Genomic DNA, 13,518 nt, shown 5'->3' with positions numbered 1-13,518 from the left:
TTTTTTCTGTGAAATGCGTATTTTGTAGTGTCCACAACAGTTTCTAGGTCCTAAAAGGTTGCTGACTCCAGGACTAAGGCAGCAATCTTACATCCATTTACCTGCGATAATATGTTTGTTTCGGCAAGTTTTAGGGTCTTCGTTTTGTATTGTTTATTTTCAGTTGCATTTGTACTGTTTTAAAAACCATTTTAGCTGTTTTTAAGACATGTCTGCAAGTTCCTTGAGACATAAAGGTAAAGGGGCCCCTGACCATCAGGTCCAGTCGTGTCCGACTCTGGGGTTGCGGCGCTCATCTCGCTCTATAGGCCAAGGGAGCCGGCGTTTGTCCGCAGACAGCTTCCGGGTCATGTGGCCAGCATGACAAAGCTGCTTCTGGCGAACCAGAGCAGCACACGGAAACGCCGTTTACCTTCCCGCCGGAGCGGTCCCTATTTATCTACTTGCACTTTGACGTGCTTTCGAACTGCTAGGTGGGCAGGAGCTGGGACCGAGCAACGGGAGCTCACCCCGTTGCAGGGATTCGAACCGCCAACCTTCTGATCAGCAAGCCCTAGACTCTGCGGATTAACCCACAGCGCCACCTGGGTCCCTTTCCTTGAGACATGTCTGTCTGTAAATAGGTGATTGATTGATTGATTGATTGATTGATAATAAATTGATCCAAAGTTTGTACTCACCATGCTGCATAAAATAGGTAGGAAGATGGTTATAGTTGCTGGGTTACTAACAAACTCTGTTACTATGGAGACCAGGACGCAGGCCAACAGACTGACAGCCCAAGAGGGAAGGCTACTCAGGGACAACATTTGTCGCCCAATCCATGTGGAAAGGCCGGAGGTCTGTGGGGGAAAGACATTGGGTGAAAAAAACTGAAGTCGGACATCTCCAGTCCATCAGCATCTTTTCAAGACATTGGTCCCACTACTCTGCAGGAATACAGAATGGATAGGTCACTACACTGAGCTGAGCACACATAACTGAATACCAAGTTGGGCTACGTGGCCTGGGTTCAGCTAAACAGAAGATAGTACAAGGACCCTCAATAACACAATGGGGCTTCCCCTCATCTCTGCCCCCAACTTCCAAATGCCCTGCTTGTAGATACTTTCTTCGATACCTTCCTGTCACGGAGCAGGAGGAGGCAGTCGGATTGATGCCTGGTGGAGAAACTTCAAAGACTTTACATGGGCCAGAACCCAGAGAAAAGGCATTGGTTACATTAGTTTTCTTAATAATTGCAGCAATGTTTATATTTATATACTCCTACTTTTTGGTGGAAAAGTAAAAACCTACTTAGATTAAAATGCTCACAAGAACTTTTGTTCCCTAAGCAGGTTTTCCTCATAAATTTAAGTGGCAGAGCTTCATGCTCCGGCACTGGGGGCGGGGTACACCTCCCGGAAGGGCGGGGTGCATGTTCCAGGGGCGGGACATGTGTTCCAGGGCCGTGGCGTGCCTCCTGGAGGGGTGCGGCGTGCGTTCCGGGAGTGGAGCACACCTCCCGGAGGGCCGTGGCGCATGTTCCGGGGGCATGGCGCGCCTCCCGGAGGGGTGTGGCACGCATTCCGGGGCGGGGCACGCATTTTGGGGACGGGGCAGGCGTCCGCAATGGCACCCCTTGGAGCCTGCCGCTCGGGGTGCCCCGCTACCACCGCCCCTATCTTCCTACGCCCCTACCCACCATTCTGATTTGGCAATCCCTGTACAGTAATCTATTTCCGCAAAACTGTACGTGTGTTCTTAAGTATAGTGCACTCTTGCATTTTTTTAAAAAGTTGTTCAGAATATTGAGTGGGGGGATCTCTCATCATAATGGGAGTTTGCTGAAAGAAATTATCTTCATGTTGCTTCCACCAAAAGCATGCTTATGTTAATCTTTCCTTCAGAGCAGAGTAGGGAAGCGAGGGCTATTGTTTTGCTGTTTTGTTTTAGCTATTTACTTGTTTTTATCCTGTATTTTATTCTGTGAACCACCCTAAGATCGTATGATGGGCGGTATATAAATCTAATAAAAAAATAAAATAAATAAATACTAAGGATTGAGCCTGGGGCCTTCCTGCAGCCACCAGGAATTCTTGGGCTTCGTGCTTTTGGTCTATTGTGATTTTACTAACTGGATTGCATTAACATTCTGAAATATACACTGTAGTCCTGTAGTGATTTCATGCTCTTTATTGCAGCTTGTAAAACAGTGAATGAAACATTTTCCCAAACACCTGCTATTTCTCCGAAAATAAGACACCGTCTTATATTTATTTTTCCTCAAACCCCCCCCCCAAACACGGTGGCTTATTTTCAGGGGATGTCTTATTTTTTTATTACATGTCCAGCCTAGCCTCTTCCTTGGCGGCCTCCAGAACTGCGCCTATCACTATGTCTTATTTTCAGGGTATGGCTTATATTGCACAAATGCTTAGAAATCTTGCTACGGCTTATTTTATGGGTATGTCTTATTTTTGGAGAAACAGGGTATACATTATTTACACAATGGGCCCCGTGTGATTGGCTAATTCTGGGCTGCTCCTGTAGGCCAATCAGGCTGCGGATTCACTTCCTCCAGAAGCCTGACTGACTGCTCCTCCAGGCTAATCAGGTTGCTGATTCTCTTCCACCTGGAGCTGGATTGGGTGGCTCCTGCAGACCAATCAGACTGCTGCATTCTGGATCCTATTGTTCTAGGATTCAGCTCAGTACATAACACATTTATTTATAATTTTTGCTCAATGGATTTTTATGTATTGCTGGAAGCCACCTTGGAAATCATGTTGATATGATGAAGGGCGGTCTACAAATTAATAGAAATAAATCAATAATTTTGACCCACTCCTAAATTCAGGAGGGACCGAGGGTCTCAAAATGGGGTGAGGATTTTCCAAACACAGGGAATTCAATGCAATGTTGAATTCACTTCATCTGTATGTGACTAGGCTCCAATATTACAGTGAAAGCCATCCAGGCATCAGTCTTCAGAGTATAATTTCAGTCCAATGTCACAGGGACATGTGTAGAACAGGAAGGAGAAAAAAGAAGGGGAGGAAGCTCAACGAATAGTAGTTTAGGGGGTACCAGAGAGAGTGAAACTGAGTGAAAAGGGTGTGTGTGACCTGAGATAAAACTGCATTCCTTTCAGCTCCAATGTGTGGATCCCAGTTTTATAGCACAGGGGGTTATATGGGGATAAATGTGTTACCTTGCATCCAGCTGCTAAAGCATAGCCTCCTCCAACCAAGACAACAATCTCCCAGGGCATGGTTTTCTCAAAGTCCTTCCAGGTGATTATTGGTTCCCCTGCCTTAACATTGGTGGAATTTGGAACATCTCCTGCGTCAAAGCAAAACACACATAGAAAAATAAATTTGTCATTTTCCCAGGTTCCCTTGCAAACTCAGATTAGCATGGAACACATTGTCAGGAAATGTTCACAAAGTAACACAGAGTCCTGGAACAGGGCTGATAGGAATGAAGACATCCCCCCTCTGCATTGTTGCATTGTTCGCTTGCTCTGAACTTTTTTAAAAACAACAACAACAAAACACACAAATCTTGTTAGAAACTGAAGCCTATATGAAACTGCATACACTGAGGATGTGCCAAAAAAGAAGGCTTGTGTTAAAAGTAGTCTCACTTAGCAGTCCCAAGAGGCCAACATTTTCTTCTGAGGGGCAAATTGTTGTTCCTTTTGTGAGGTAAATTCCTAAATTGTGGAATCCCGCCCCCTACCAAGAGGTTTGCTTAGACCTTTAACTTCTGCAAAACACCTCTTTATCCTGGCCTTTGACACTGTGTATTGGGAGGGGAGGCTGGGGGGGGGGAGCTGAAAAAATGGACGTGTAGTGAAAAGAAAAGCCTCAGGCAAAGAAGTCTGGCCCTCCTATAAAAAGTAAGAATTTATTAATCTAGCAGAAGACCACTGCCTTCTTTTACAGCAGCCTTACCCAACGTTTTGGACTACAACTCCCATATAGCTTAGCCAGCATGGTTGTGTGATGCTGGGGTTGATGGGAGTTGTAGTCCCAAACATCAGGAGGGCATCATCTTAGGGAAGGCCACAGAGTTCACAAGGAAACCTGAATGCAAATGGCTGGAATTGCCCACATGTGGTTAATCATCGTACATCATTGCCTCTTACCTACATATGTTAGGCAAATGTCCCCCAATGGGAACCAATCTGGAAACAAAGAAGCATTATCTGAAGCGCACTGTTGTGACTGATTTGAGTGCATGAACTCCCCTGTGGGTACTTTGTGTGCGGCTGGAGACAAAAAGGAACTAATACAAGATGTGCCGAGTGCTCTTATGTTTGAGTCCCTCATACCTTTCCCCTTTTTTCCAAAGCATGGCTTCTTTGCTGGAATCAAGAAGAGGAGGAACCCAAGGAAAACAGAGACTGTGGCATCGGTCCGATAGCCTTTCCTAGGGAAGAGACATGGGAGTTGTTTTGTAGAAGGTAGGGAAAACGGGCAGCAGAGATCTGTGTGGCTCCTCCTGTTTCCTCTTAATGGCTTGTTGCAAGTTTTACTGGCATGCTGCTCATGTTCTTGCAGTTATTAGACTCCATGTTACATCCCCAAAACACCATGCCATATTTTTTATACTTGTTATAGGAACAGTAACACCAGGGTGGGTCCTAATTCTCTCTCTCTCTCTCTCTCTCTCTCTCTCTCTCTCTCTCTCTCTCTCTCTCTCTCTCTCTCTCTCTCTGTGTGTGTGTGTGTGTGTGTGTGTGTATCTCAAGTGTCAAAGGCCATGACAAAGAGATGTGTCTCCAAAATGCTAGGGAAACTACAAGATGAAGGTGCCAAATCTACCTCTGCGGGGAGGGAATTCCACAGCATGGGGGAAGCCGCAGAAGATGCCCTCTCCCGAGCTGTCATCCCTCAAATCTCTGAAGGTGGTACAACAACAGAGGAGGTCTCAAATCTTACAACCTGAGAGGGTCTGGAGGGAAGGAGGTGGTCCTTCAGACATTTGGGGCTGAAGCTTCACATATGTATCCTCAGAAAAACTGAAAAACTGCACTTGTAAGCTGTGGCAGCGTATTTATCGCCATAAATGGCTTAAGTGTAGCATAGACCGAAGGACTTGCTCACAAATGTATTGACAGCTGCACGCATTATTATAGCTAGGAAGTGGAAGGGGCAAGCATAATTTAAAGGAAGAATGGTATAAAAATGTGTGGGATATAGCTATTAATGATAAATTAACATGGGCCATTAAGGCAGGCTTCCTCAACCTCGGCCCTCCAGATGTTTTTGGCCTACAACTCCCATGATCCCTAGCTAGCAGGACCAGTGGTGAGGGATGATGGGAATTGTAGTCTCAAAACATCTGGAGGGCCGAGGTTGAGGAACCCTGCATTAAGGTGAGACGGGGAATATGCAGGAGAAATGATTTTGAGGAGATATGGATATGGAGGGTGCTTGTAAAATCTGTACTGTTAAAACAGAAAGGGGTCAAACCATCGCAAGAGGTGTTGAAATTTTGGGGGGTTGGATAGTTACAATGGAATGGTCTCAGTGGTGGTGGGCGTTTGCCTGATGTCAAATGTGGCGCAGGAGGCCTCATTGACATTTCAGTATTAAATATGGTGCCAAATATCACACGGGTCCTCCCCCCCAATCTGCCCCTCCCAACTCCACTCGGAAAAGTTATCGCTATGAAGCAGGAACTTACTTTTCAAAGAAGGACGACCAGCCTGGGACAAATCCAGGCTCCCTTGTAAACCAGAGCAAAGTCATCAAGATGAAAAAGAACGCTGTCACCCACTCTGGGTAGCTAGAAAAGAAATGGGATAAGGGAAAGCATTTAGTACTAGAGAGACCAATAAACAAAGGTTTTGGGGTAAGCTCTTTTTAAAAATAATAATAATAAAGCCTCAGCTCCCTAGTTGACAGTTGTGCATGAGTAGTGATGGGCAATTTCCCCATCCTCTCAGTTTATCATTATTCCAATCTTAAATTCTCCACCATCCAACTATCTAGTTTTTCAAAGTAAAGAGTCTGCCTGAAAATTCATCAGAATTTAGTCTAATATGCAGCTAGTTGTAAGCAATTTTGTAGTATGATCATTTTTTGCAAAGCAGGTTTCCCTAATATAATGCAATTTTGTATGTTATGTTCACTAACATTTATTATATGCATTTCTAGGTGCACTCTAACTTGATATAGGCATTTCTGCTTGGCTGGAGAACTGTACCGCAAAATTCAGAGAAGTGTGAATTTCAAAGAACATCTGAGTTTTGCTTCATGTAATGTTATAGAAAGTACGAATTATGTAACTTTGCCTTTTCCTCCCAAATATTTCCTCTTCAAATAGTTAAAGGACTAGAAGACGGAACAGACTCAAGAGGTAACAGAGGCAGTTTCTGTATACCTAGCCAGACCATTGGTTCATTGAACACAGTATTTTCTACGCTACTTGGCAATGGCTTTCCAAGGTTCCAAAGAAGGAAAATGCTCAGTCCTACCTAGAGATGCCGGGGGTTGAACCTGGGACCTTCTGCATGCAAAGCACCTGTTCTACCACTGAGCTATAGCCCTTCCCCTTGGGTGGAAATGGAAGGGAAGTAGATTTTGGCTGAAGCTTAAGAGAAACTTCCTAATGGTAGGAGCTGTTTGACGGACTGACTCGGTAGGTGGTGGACCTCTCCTTTGCTTGTAGGTATTTAGGCAGAAACTGGACAGGAGGCTGTGAGGGTATCCTGCATCAAGCAGGGGGCTGAACTTAGTGACATTTAATGTCCCTTCCAAAGCTATGACTCTACAATTTTACCTAATATTTCCCAGTTTCTCATATTCTTCTTGGATTCTCTTCTCAGACATCTCTTCCCGTCTGGTCTTCTTCTTCTTGCTTAGTGAACATGTCTCTTTAAAACTGAAAATTACGTGAAGCATGGAAACAGAAAGCAATTAGAGTTATATAACTGAAGCTTGGTTTGCACCAAATATTCTCTATTTTCATTACTCAACTTGAAATCCATATACTGGATCTAGATGAGCCAATTGCAAGCCCCCTCCCAAACTGTACCATTTTGGGGTGATAGTGAAAATACACAGGAGTAGATCCTTCTGCATAGTTTCCACTGAAAATGTGGTTTCTGTGGCCCTCCAGAAGTTGCTGGACTACAACTCCCATCAGTCTTAGCCAATGTGCCCAAAAGTCAGGGATCATGGGCATGTAAGGAAAAACTGTAACTGTAAGTAAACTATAAGAAAATCTCTTGCAGATATCCCACAGAAATAAATGGGACTTGCAGAGCAATGTGTGCAACATACAGTGTACATTTGCACAAAGACTATCACACCCCCAAAGTGAAGCACGGATGACAACACTTCTGTAGCTCATCTGCAGAAAATCAGGCAGGGTTTTTTTTTGCTGCTAGCAAACTTTAATTTGTTTCTTTGCTCATTCCCAATATTTCAGGGCAAGCCCTCCTGATGTAGCTCACACACACGATGAAAAACATAAAATACACCTAAAATCATATTTTAACAATTACAAATCTAAAACAGACGTTTGTAGACCAGCATAATAAACTGATTTTTTTTAAAAAAAATTAAAACAGAGATAACTATTTAAACCAGGGGTAGTCAATGTGGTGCCTTTCAGATGTTTTTGGACTCCCAGCTCCCATTGCCCCAGCCAGTCTGGCCAATGGTTGGGAATAATAGGAGTTGTGGTCCAGAATCACCAATCTAGCCCCTTGTATTACATGTATTTGCATGACTAGCAACCAAAGGATGATGGGAGTTGTAGTTCAACAACATCCGACAGGCACCATGTTGGCTACCAATAATTTAAGTCAGGCTTCCTCAACCTCAGGCCTCCAGATGTTTTGAGACTACAATTCCCATCATCCCTGACCACTGGTTCTGCTAGCTAGGGATCATGGGAGTTGTAGGCCAAAAAACACCTGGAGGGCCAAGGTTGAGGAAGCCTGATTTAAGTGATTAAAATACCCAGCCCAGCATCTTAACTAAAAGCATACTGAAACAGGGATGGCTTTTCAGATGCTCTTGGAGTCCAGCTCCCACCAGCCCGAGACACAGCAGCCGATAGTCAGCACTGAAGGCAGTTGTGATCCAATATCATCTGGAGGGCCAGAGATTCCTCACCTCTGAGCTAAAATGAGCTGGCCCCTACATCTCTACCACCTGCGTTTTGCAAGAAATGGTTCTGAACACAGCATGGAAAGCTGGTGCCATCTGCACCTGAGCAAAGAGCATATCACAGTAAGCCCCACAGCACTCAGGTCAGGACCCTAGCAACAAGACTCTACTGCAGCAGCAGCAGCAGCAGTAGCAGCAGCAGCTTCCTGGAAGAAAGTACATCAAGCCAGCTGGCCGGCGTTCTTGAATACTGCTGATGCAGCTGGCCAAAAGGCAGAACTTCAAACATAATGCTGCTGTTATTCTCCAAAGTCCACTGACTCAGCAATCGGTCAGGTGACTCACGGAATCAACAATGCTTTTCCATTCACAATAAACCTGTTCTTGATCTTTAGCCTCCTCAGGAAAGGGGCAGCTTAGTAGCAGGGCACATGTTTTGCATGCAGAAACCCCCAAGTTTGATTTCCACTTAAATGGTCAGGGAGCAGACAATGAGAAGGACCTCTACTGGAGACCCTCAAGAGCAACTGCTGGTCAGAGCAAACAACAAAGGGCTAGAGCCCTTCTTCTTTAAAGGGGTCTGGCCCCACCTCTTGCTCTGCCCCGTGTATCCTCGTGGCAATTCCAAAGCCTCTTGTTGTTATCAAAGTCAATCTGAGGTAGGAATAAGCAAATCTGTCAATTCTGGTTTCACTCAGTTTCTCATTTTCCTAGCCTTAAATTTAGTTCTCCCCATGAGTTTGCAAGTTCTTTTTTTTAAAGTTCTCATGAAAAGTTATATGCATTTCTTCTCCTAGACACATTTTTGCAAGCAATTTCCCTCAATATAATGCATGTTTTTACATATGCACAATTTTTAATGCCCTGTTTACCCAGCATATCATTTTTGCACGTGTTTACCTGACCGGAGAACTGCATTGCAATATTCAGAGAAGGGCAAATTTTTAAGGATGACTATGAATTAGGTCAACTCACATTCAAATGTGAACTGAATTGAATTTCTTCCCCATCCCTGGTCTGCGCATGATGTCACTCATAAATGACAGTGCCCACAGCCACACTGGGTTGATGCTGGCAATGCCAGGATGGCACAGGGGCATGTCACCAAACCCCAACACTGTCACAATTAGAATCAAGCTTCTGCTCAAACAAACCCTGTTTGAGGACCGTCTTGTCCCCATCTTCTCACTTGCTTTGTCCTACACATTTGACCCACTGTCTATGTCAGAAAGAATAGTCTTTGGTGTCTTCACATATTCCCTCCTCTTGGACTATTGCAGCATCAGGTTTCCAGGGGAAAATATTCCTGAATGAACTACAGTAAGCAGGAGTCAGAGATTAATGAGCCTCAGAATCCACTAATGTTTCATAATAGGTTGCTAACACTTTAATTCCCTTACGGATTTTTTTTTTTTTTTAAAAAAAACACCAACCCTTGTTAGAGTGAATATTTGGAACTGTAATGTGGAATGCAAATGCTCTTTGTGAAAGAACTGTGGATCATGTTAGGACTTGTCGTGGGATTATAAATTATTTCTGATTTACTATAGCCCCCCCCCCCACCTTTTTTTTTGCTAGGGAACAGACAACTTATGGGACTGAATGGTAAAGCACATGGAATGGATCCATATTTAATGCCAGAAAAAGCCAGTGGCAACCAGAGGTTTCTAACATCTTCCAGCTATTCATGTACTAGCATGAAAACTATTTCTTTATTTAGCATAGTTCTCAATGTGACTTGAAGAATAGAAGGCTCTGGTTTTTTTAAAAAATAAATAAAAATAAAACCTCCAAATAGAATTGATTAACAAAGTCAGGGTCACAAGCCCCACATTGGGCAAAAGATCCCTGAATTGCGGGGGTTGGACTAGAGGACCCTCGTGATCCCTTCCAACTCTACAATTCTATTGTTCTATGGAAAACCTTCACCTGCCAGCAACATGTGGACATGGAGGTTGCTAGGCAGATATCCCTTGGCAAAGAATTACAAAGAATGGGTGCCAAAGCAGACAAGGTCCTACCTTAGATGCCATCCAATCTTTCATCTGAGGAGTAAGGATGCATGAGCACCTCCAACAGTCAACCAGAACAAAGCTGCATTTTTGCAAGCACATGGTGCCTGTGGAAAGCCCACAAGCAGGACCTGGGAACAACAGTATGCTTCCCTCCTGCAGTTCCTAGCAACTGGTATTTAGAGGCATACTGCCTCTGACAGTGGCCCCAGAGCTTAGCCTCCATCATGGCTAGTAGCCATCAATAGCCCTCTACTGCATGAAATTTGCCTAATCCTCTTTTAAAGCAAGCTAAGTTAGTGGCTGTCATGGGCCAGGAGTCGGCTTCTCCTCCTCAGCAGCAGCAGCCTGAAGGAGCAGAAGGCAAAGTTGCTCCACCTGCTACTGACCAGCCTTCTTGCTCCTAATGAGAACCAACTGGCTCCAGCTTTCTTACGCAGGGTTTCCAGCCTCAGTCAGTTGCTGGAAACAACACTTGTCATTCCTGGCCAAACCTTGCTTCTTGTGACCTTGGACCCTCAGCTTTCTTGACCCCTGGAATGTCTGACTAAATGAACTGAGATACTGTACTCCTAACCTTAGGACTGGCCTGAACCTTGTATACAGACTCTGGATCCAGGGCAAGTTCTTCCCTGAGACTCTGCTGGTTGGCTGGCTTCTCCCTCCACTGAGCTCTGCCGTTAGGGTTGCCAGACTCAATAGAGGACAGGACCTCTGTGCCTTTAATTGCCCTGCTCTCTTTTGAGTCTGGAAATCTTAAAGAGAAACCAGCAGACCCTTTGTTTAATTTCCAAGCATGCAAAACATATGCTCTACTGCTGAGTTGTGCTGAGCTCTTACAAAGGTCTTGCAGACCCCACTTACTTGCATCCAAGGAAAAGCCAATGCATCCAAAACCAGGTCAGCACAAGCATGATGAGGGAGATGGGTAAGCTGAGTAAGAACCAGGTTCCAAAATTCACCACTTCAGCATTGGGATAATGGCTGTAAGGAAATTAAAAAACCAGGTCTCTCACAACCGCTTCGTAGAATGCTTTTTCAGGCAACATCAGGGACTTATATGATGCTTTCCCCTTCTCAAGTTCACCTTGTATACTGCCTGCTTCAGGATGCCTTTAAAAAACCAAGTAAACAAATGAACAGCCCCCAAAAAGATTAGTAGAGTTCAGTTGGTTATTGCATGGTGCTAATAGCAGCAATGTTGCAGGTTTGATCCCCATATGGGACAGCTGCATTGCAGGGGGTTGGACTAGATCAGGCATCCCCAAACTTCGGCCCTCCAGATGTTTTGGACTACAATTCCTATCTTCCCTGATCACTGGTCCTGTTAGCTAGGGATCATGGGAGTTGTAGGCCAAAACATCTGGAGGGCCGCAGTTTGGGGATGCCTGGACTAGATGATCCTCAGGGTCCCTTCCAACTCTACAATTCTATTATTCTATGAAAAGTCTTCACCTGCCAGCATCAGAAGGATAAGGAAGTCGCTATGCAGAACTACCTTGACATAAGTTCTATGTCAGGTAAAGTAAAGGTAAAGGGACCCCTGACCATTAGGTCCAGTCGTGACCGACTCTGGGATTGCGCGCTCATCTCGCATTATTGGCCGAGGGAGCCGGTGTATAGCTTCCAGGTCATGTGGCCAGCATGACAAAGCCGCTTCTGGCAAACCAGAGCAGCACACGGAAACGCCGTTTACCTTCCCGCTGTAGCGGTTCCTATTTATCTACTTGCATTTTGACGTGCTTTCGAACTGCTAGGTTGGCAGGAGCTGGGACCGAGCAACGGGAGCTCACCCCGTCACAGGGATTCGAACCGCTGACCTTCTGATCAGCAAGCCCTAGGCTTAGTGGTTTAACCACAGCGCCACCTGGGTCAATTTCACTCTGTATTGGTGACTCTTTCCCAGGCATACCTGGATTGAACCTGGCTCCTTTTGCATGCCAAGCATGGGCTGTACCACCGAGTTTCAGCCTTGGATGTGTAATCTGTGAAATGGCCTTCAGGGTAACCTGAGAGATAGCAAGTTTTGTCTCTTTGGTTGGCTGAGCAAACACAATGGGTTCCATTGTGGAGAACTCATATAAGAGATCTTGAGGGGGCAGGGGGAATTCAGAGCACCGTCCTTAAATTCTGTTTCCCCCTCTCAGGCATTTTATTCCCCCCTCCTCTCTTCCCCCCCCTCTTGCTAATCGTTAAACAGTAAATTTGCATGAAAATATTCATAAAATCAGATCGTTTTTCTTTTGAAGTAGTTTAGGCATGCCTTTGGCTTCATTAATTTCCCATCTATTGTTAACATAATTTGCTACATTAAAAAGCATAATGATGTTGCACTTGGAAGATTATTACTTTGCAGGGGGAACAAATCACTAGAACAGATGGAGCCGTCCCAGAAACAAAAGGATCCCCCCCCTCCCTGCCGCCACCTCCCCTTCAATTCCAGAGCCTGTAGTGATAAAGAACTAGAGAAGAGCGTAAATAGAAATGGAAAAAGAAGCCTGTTCTGTCTAGGGTACGGTTAAAAAAGCGGTGACAAAGTCCACCAGTTCAATTGTGTACTTCAGCAAGAACTCGCTCTCTCTTGAGGAGCCTGAAGCAGGTCACTATTTCCCAGTCTTTGCTCACCATCTGTTATACGGGGACTATCTGTGCTGTTATAAGGGTCAGGCACAATAGGAGCCAGCTCCATGGCTTGTAACCACACCAGCTGACCACGTCCTTACGCTGGTCTTGCTAAATGTGCACTGCACATCCATTACTCACTTGTTGAAATACTCCAGGAAGATGAGGTTTGTGGAGGTGCCTATGATGGTTGTGAGTCCCCCAATGGTTGCCGCGTAGGAGATGCTCAATGAGAGGCACTTGCAGACCATGTGATCGTGCTTGGTTGGGTACCGAGGCTTACTGCTTAGGTCTAAACTTTGAGGCTGAGGTGGCAGAACAAGGATCTGAGCCTGTAAAGAAACCACATCATTTATGAATCTCTGGGCAGGTCCACCACATGCGGAAGAAGGTACCGATCTTATTTTGACATTTCCAGCATTTGTTGTTTGTATTTTTTATTCAGTTTCGCTAGCCTATCTGGTGCCAGGTACCATCTATAATGGAGTTTTATAAAATTTTCCTCTTATGGTGTAACATGCCGTAAAGTTTATATTCTTCACCCAGAATTTTTTCCAATCTGCTGTCTTTATTCCATGACCTAAATCTTGCTCCTACTTGTTTATGTATTTATCTTTTACCTCTTGATCCGTCTCTGATTCGTCTAGAAATTTGTACATTTTAGAGTGTAGTTTTTCGTTGTTATTAAGCACTTCCCTTTTGAATCTCGACATCCCCTTGTCAAATCCCTTAGTTTTCTTATCTTTCTCAAATGTTGTTTTTATTTTGATATA

At 44.7% G+C, this 13,518-nt stretch overlaps 1 protein-coding gene across 3 annotated transcripts in view; it reads right to left on the bottom strand.

Moving 5' to 3' along the window:
• SLC13A4 (solute carrier family 13 member 4) overlaps positions 1-13,518 on the bottom strand; it is a 38,667-nt gene that overhangs the window by 2,327 nt on the left and 22,822 nt on the right. For all 3 annotated transcript variants that reach the window (XM_035128469.3, XM_088652253.1, XM_088652254.1), the window contains exons 8-14: positions 12,887-13,077; positions 10,988-11,107; positions 6,775-6,876; positions 5,677-5,778; positions 4,319-4,416; positions 3,194-3,324; positions 681-842 (exon numbers count right to left, since the gene is read on the bottom strand). In XM_035128469.3, the coding sequence (XP_034984360.3) occupies positions 681-842; positions 3,194-3,324; positions 4,319-4,416; positions 5,677-5,778; positions 6,775-6,876; positions 10,988-11,107; positions 12,887-13,077 (906 nt within the window). The remainder of the gene's footprint in view (positions 1-680; positions 843-3,193; positions 3,325-4,318; positions 4,417-5,676; positions 5,779-6,774; positions 6,877-10,987; positions 11,108-12,886; positions 13,078-13,518) is intronic.

This window comes from Zootoca vivipara, chromosome 9, assembly GCF_965207765.1.
Source record: "Zootoca vivipara chromosome 9, rZooViv2.hap1.1, whole genome shotgun sequence".
Taxonomy (NCBI): Eukaryota; Metazoa; Chordata; class Lepidosauria; order Squamata; family Lacertidae; genus Zootoca; species Zootoca vivipara.
The sequence above is the reverse complement of the archived record's forward strand: the minus strand, read 5'-3'. Positions and strand labels throughout refer to the sequence as shown.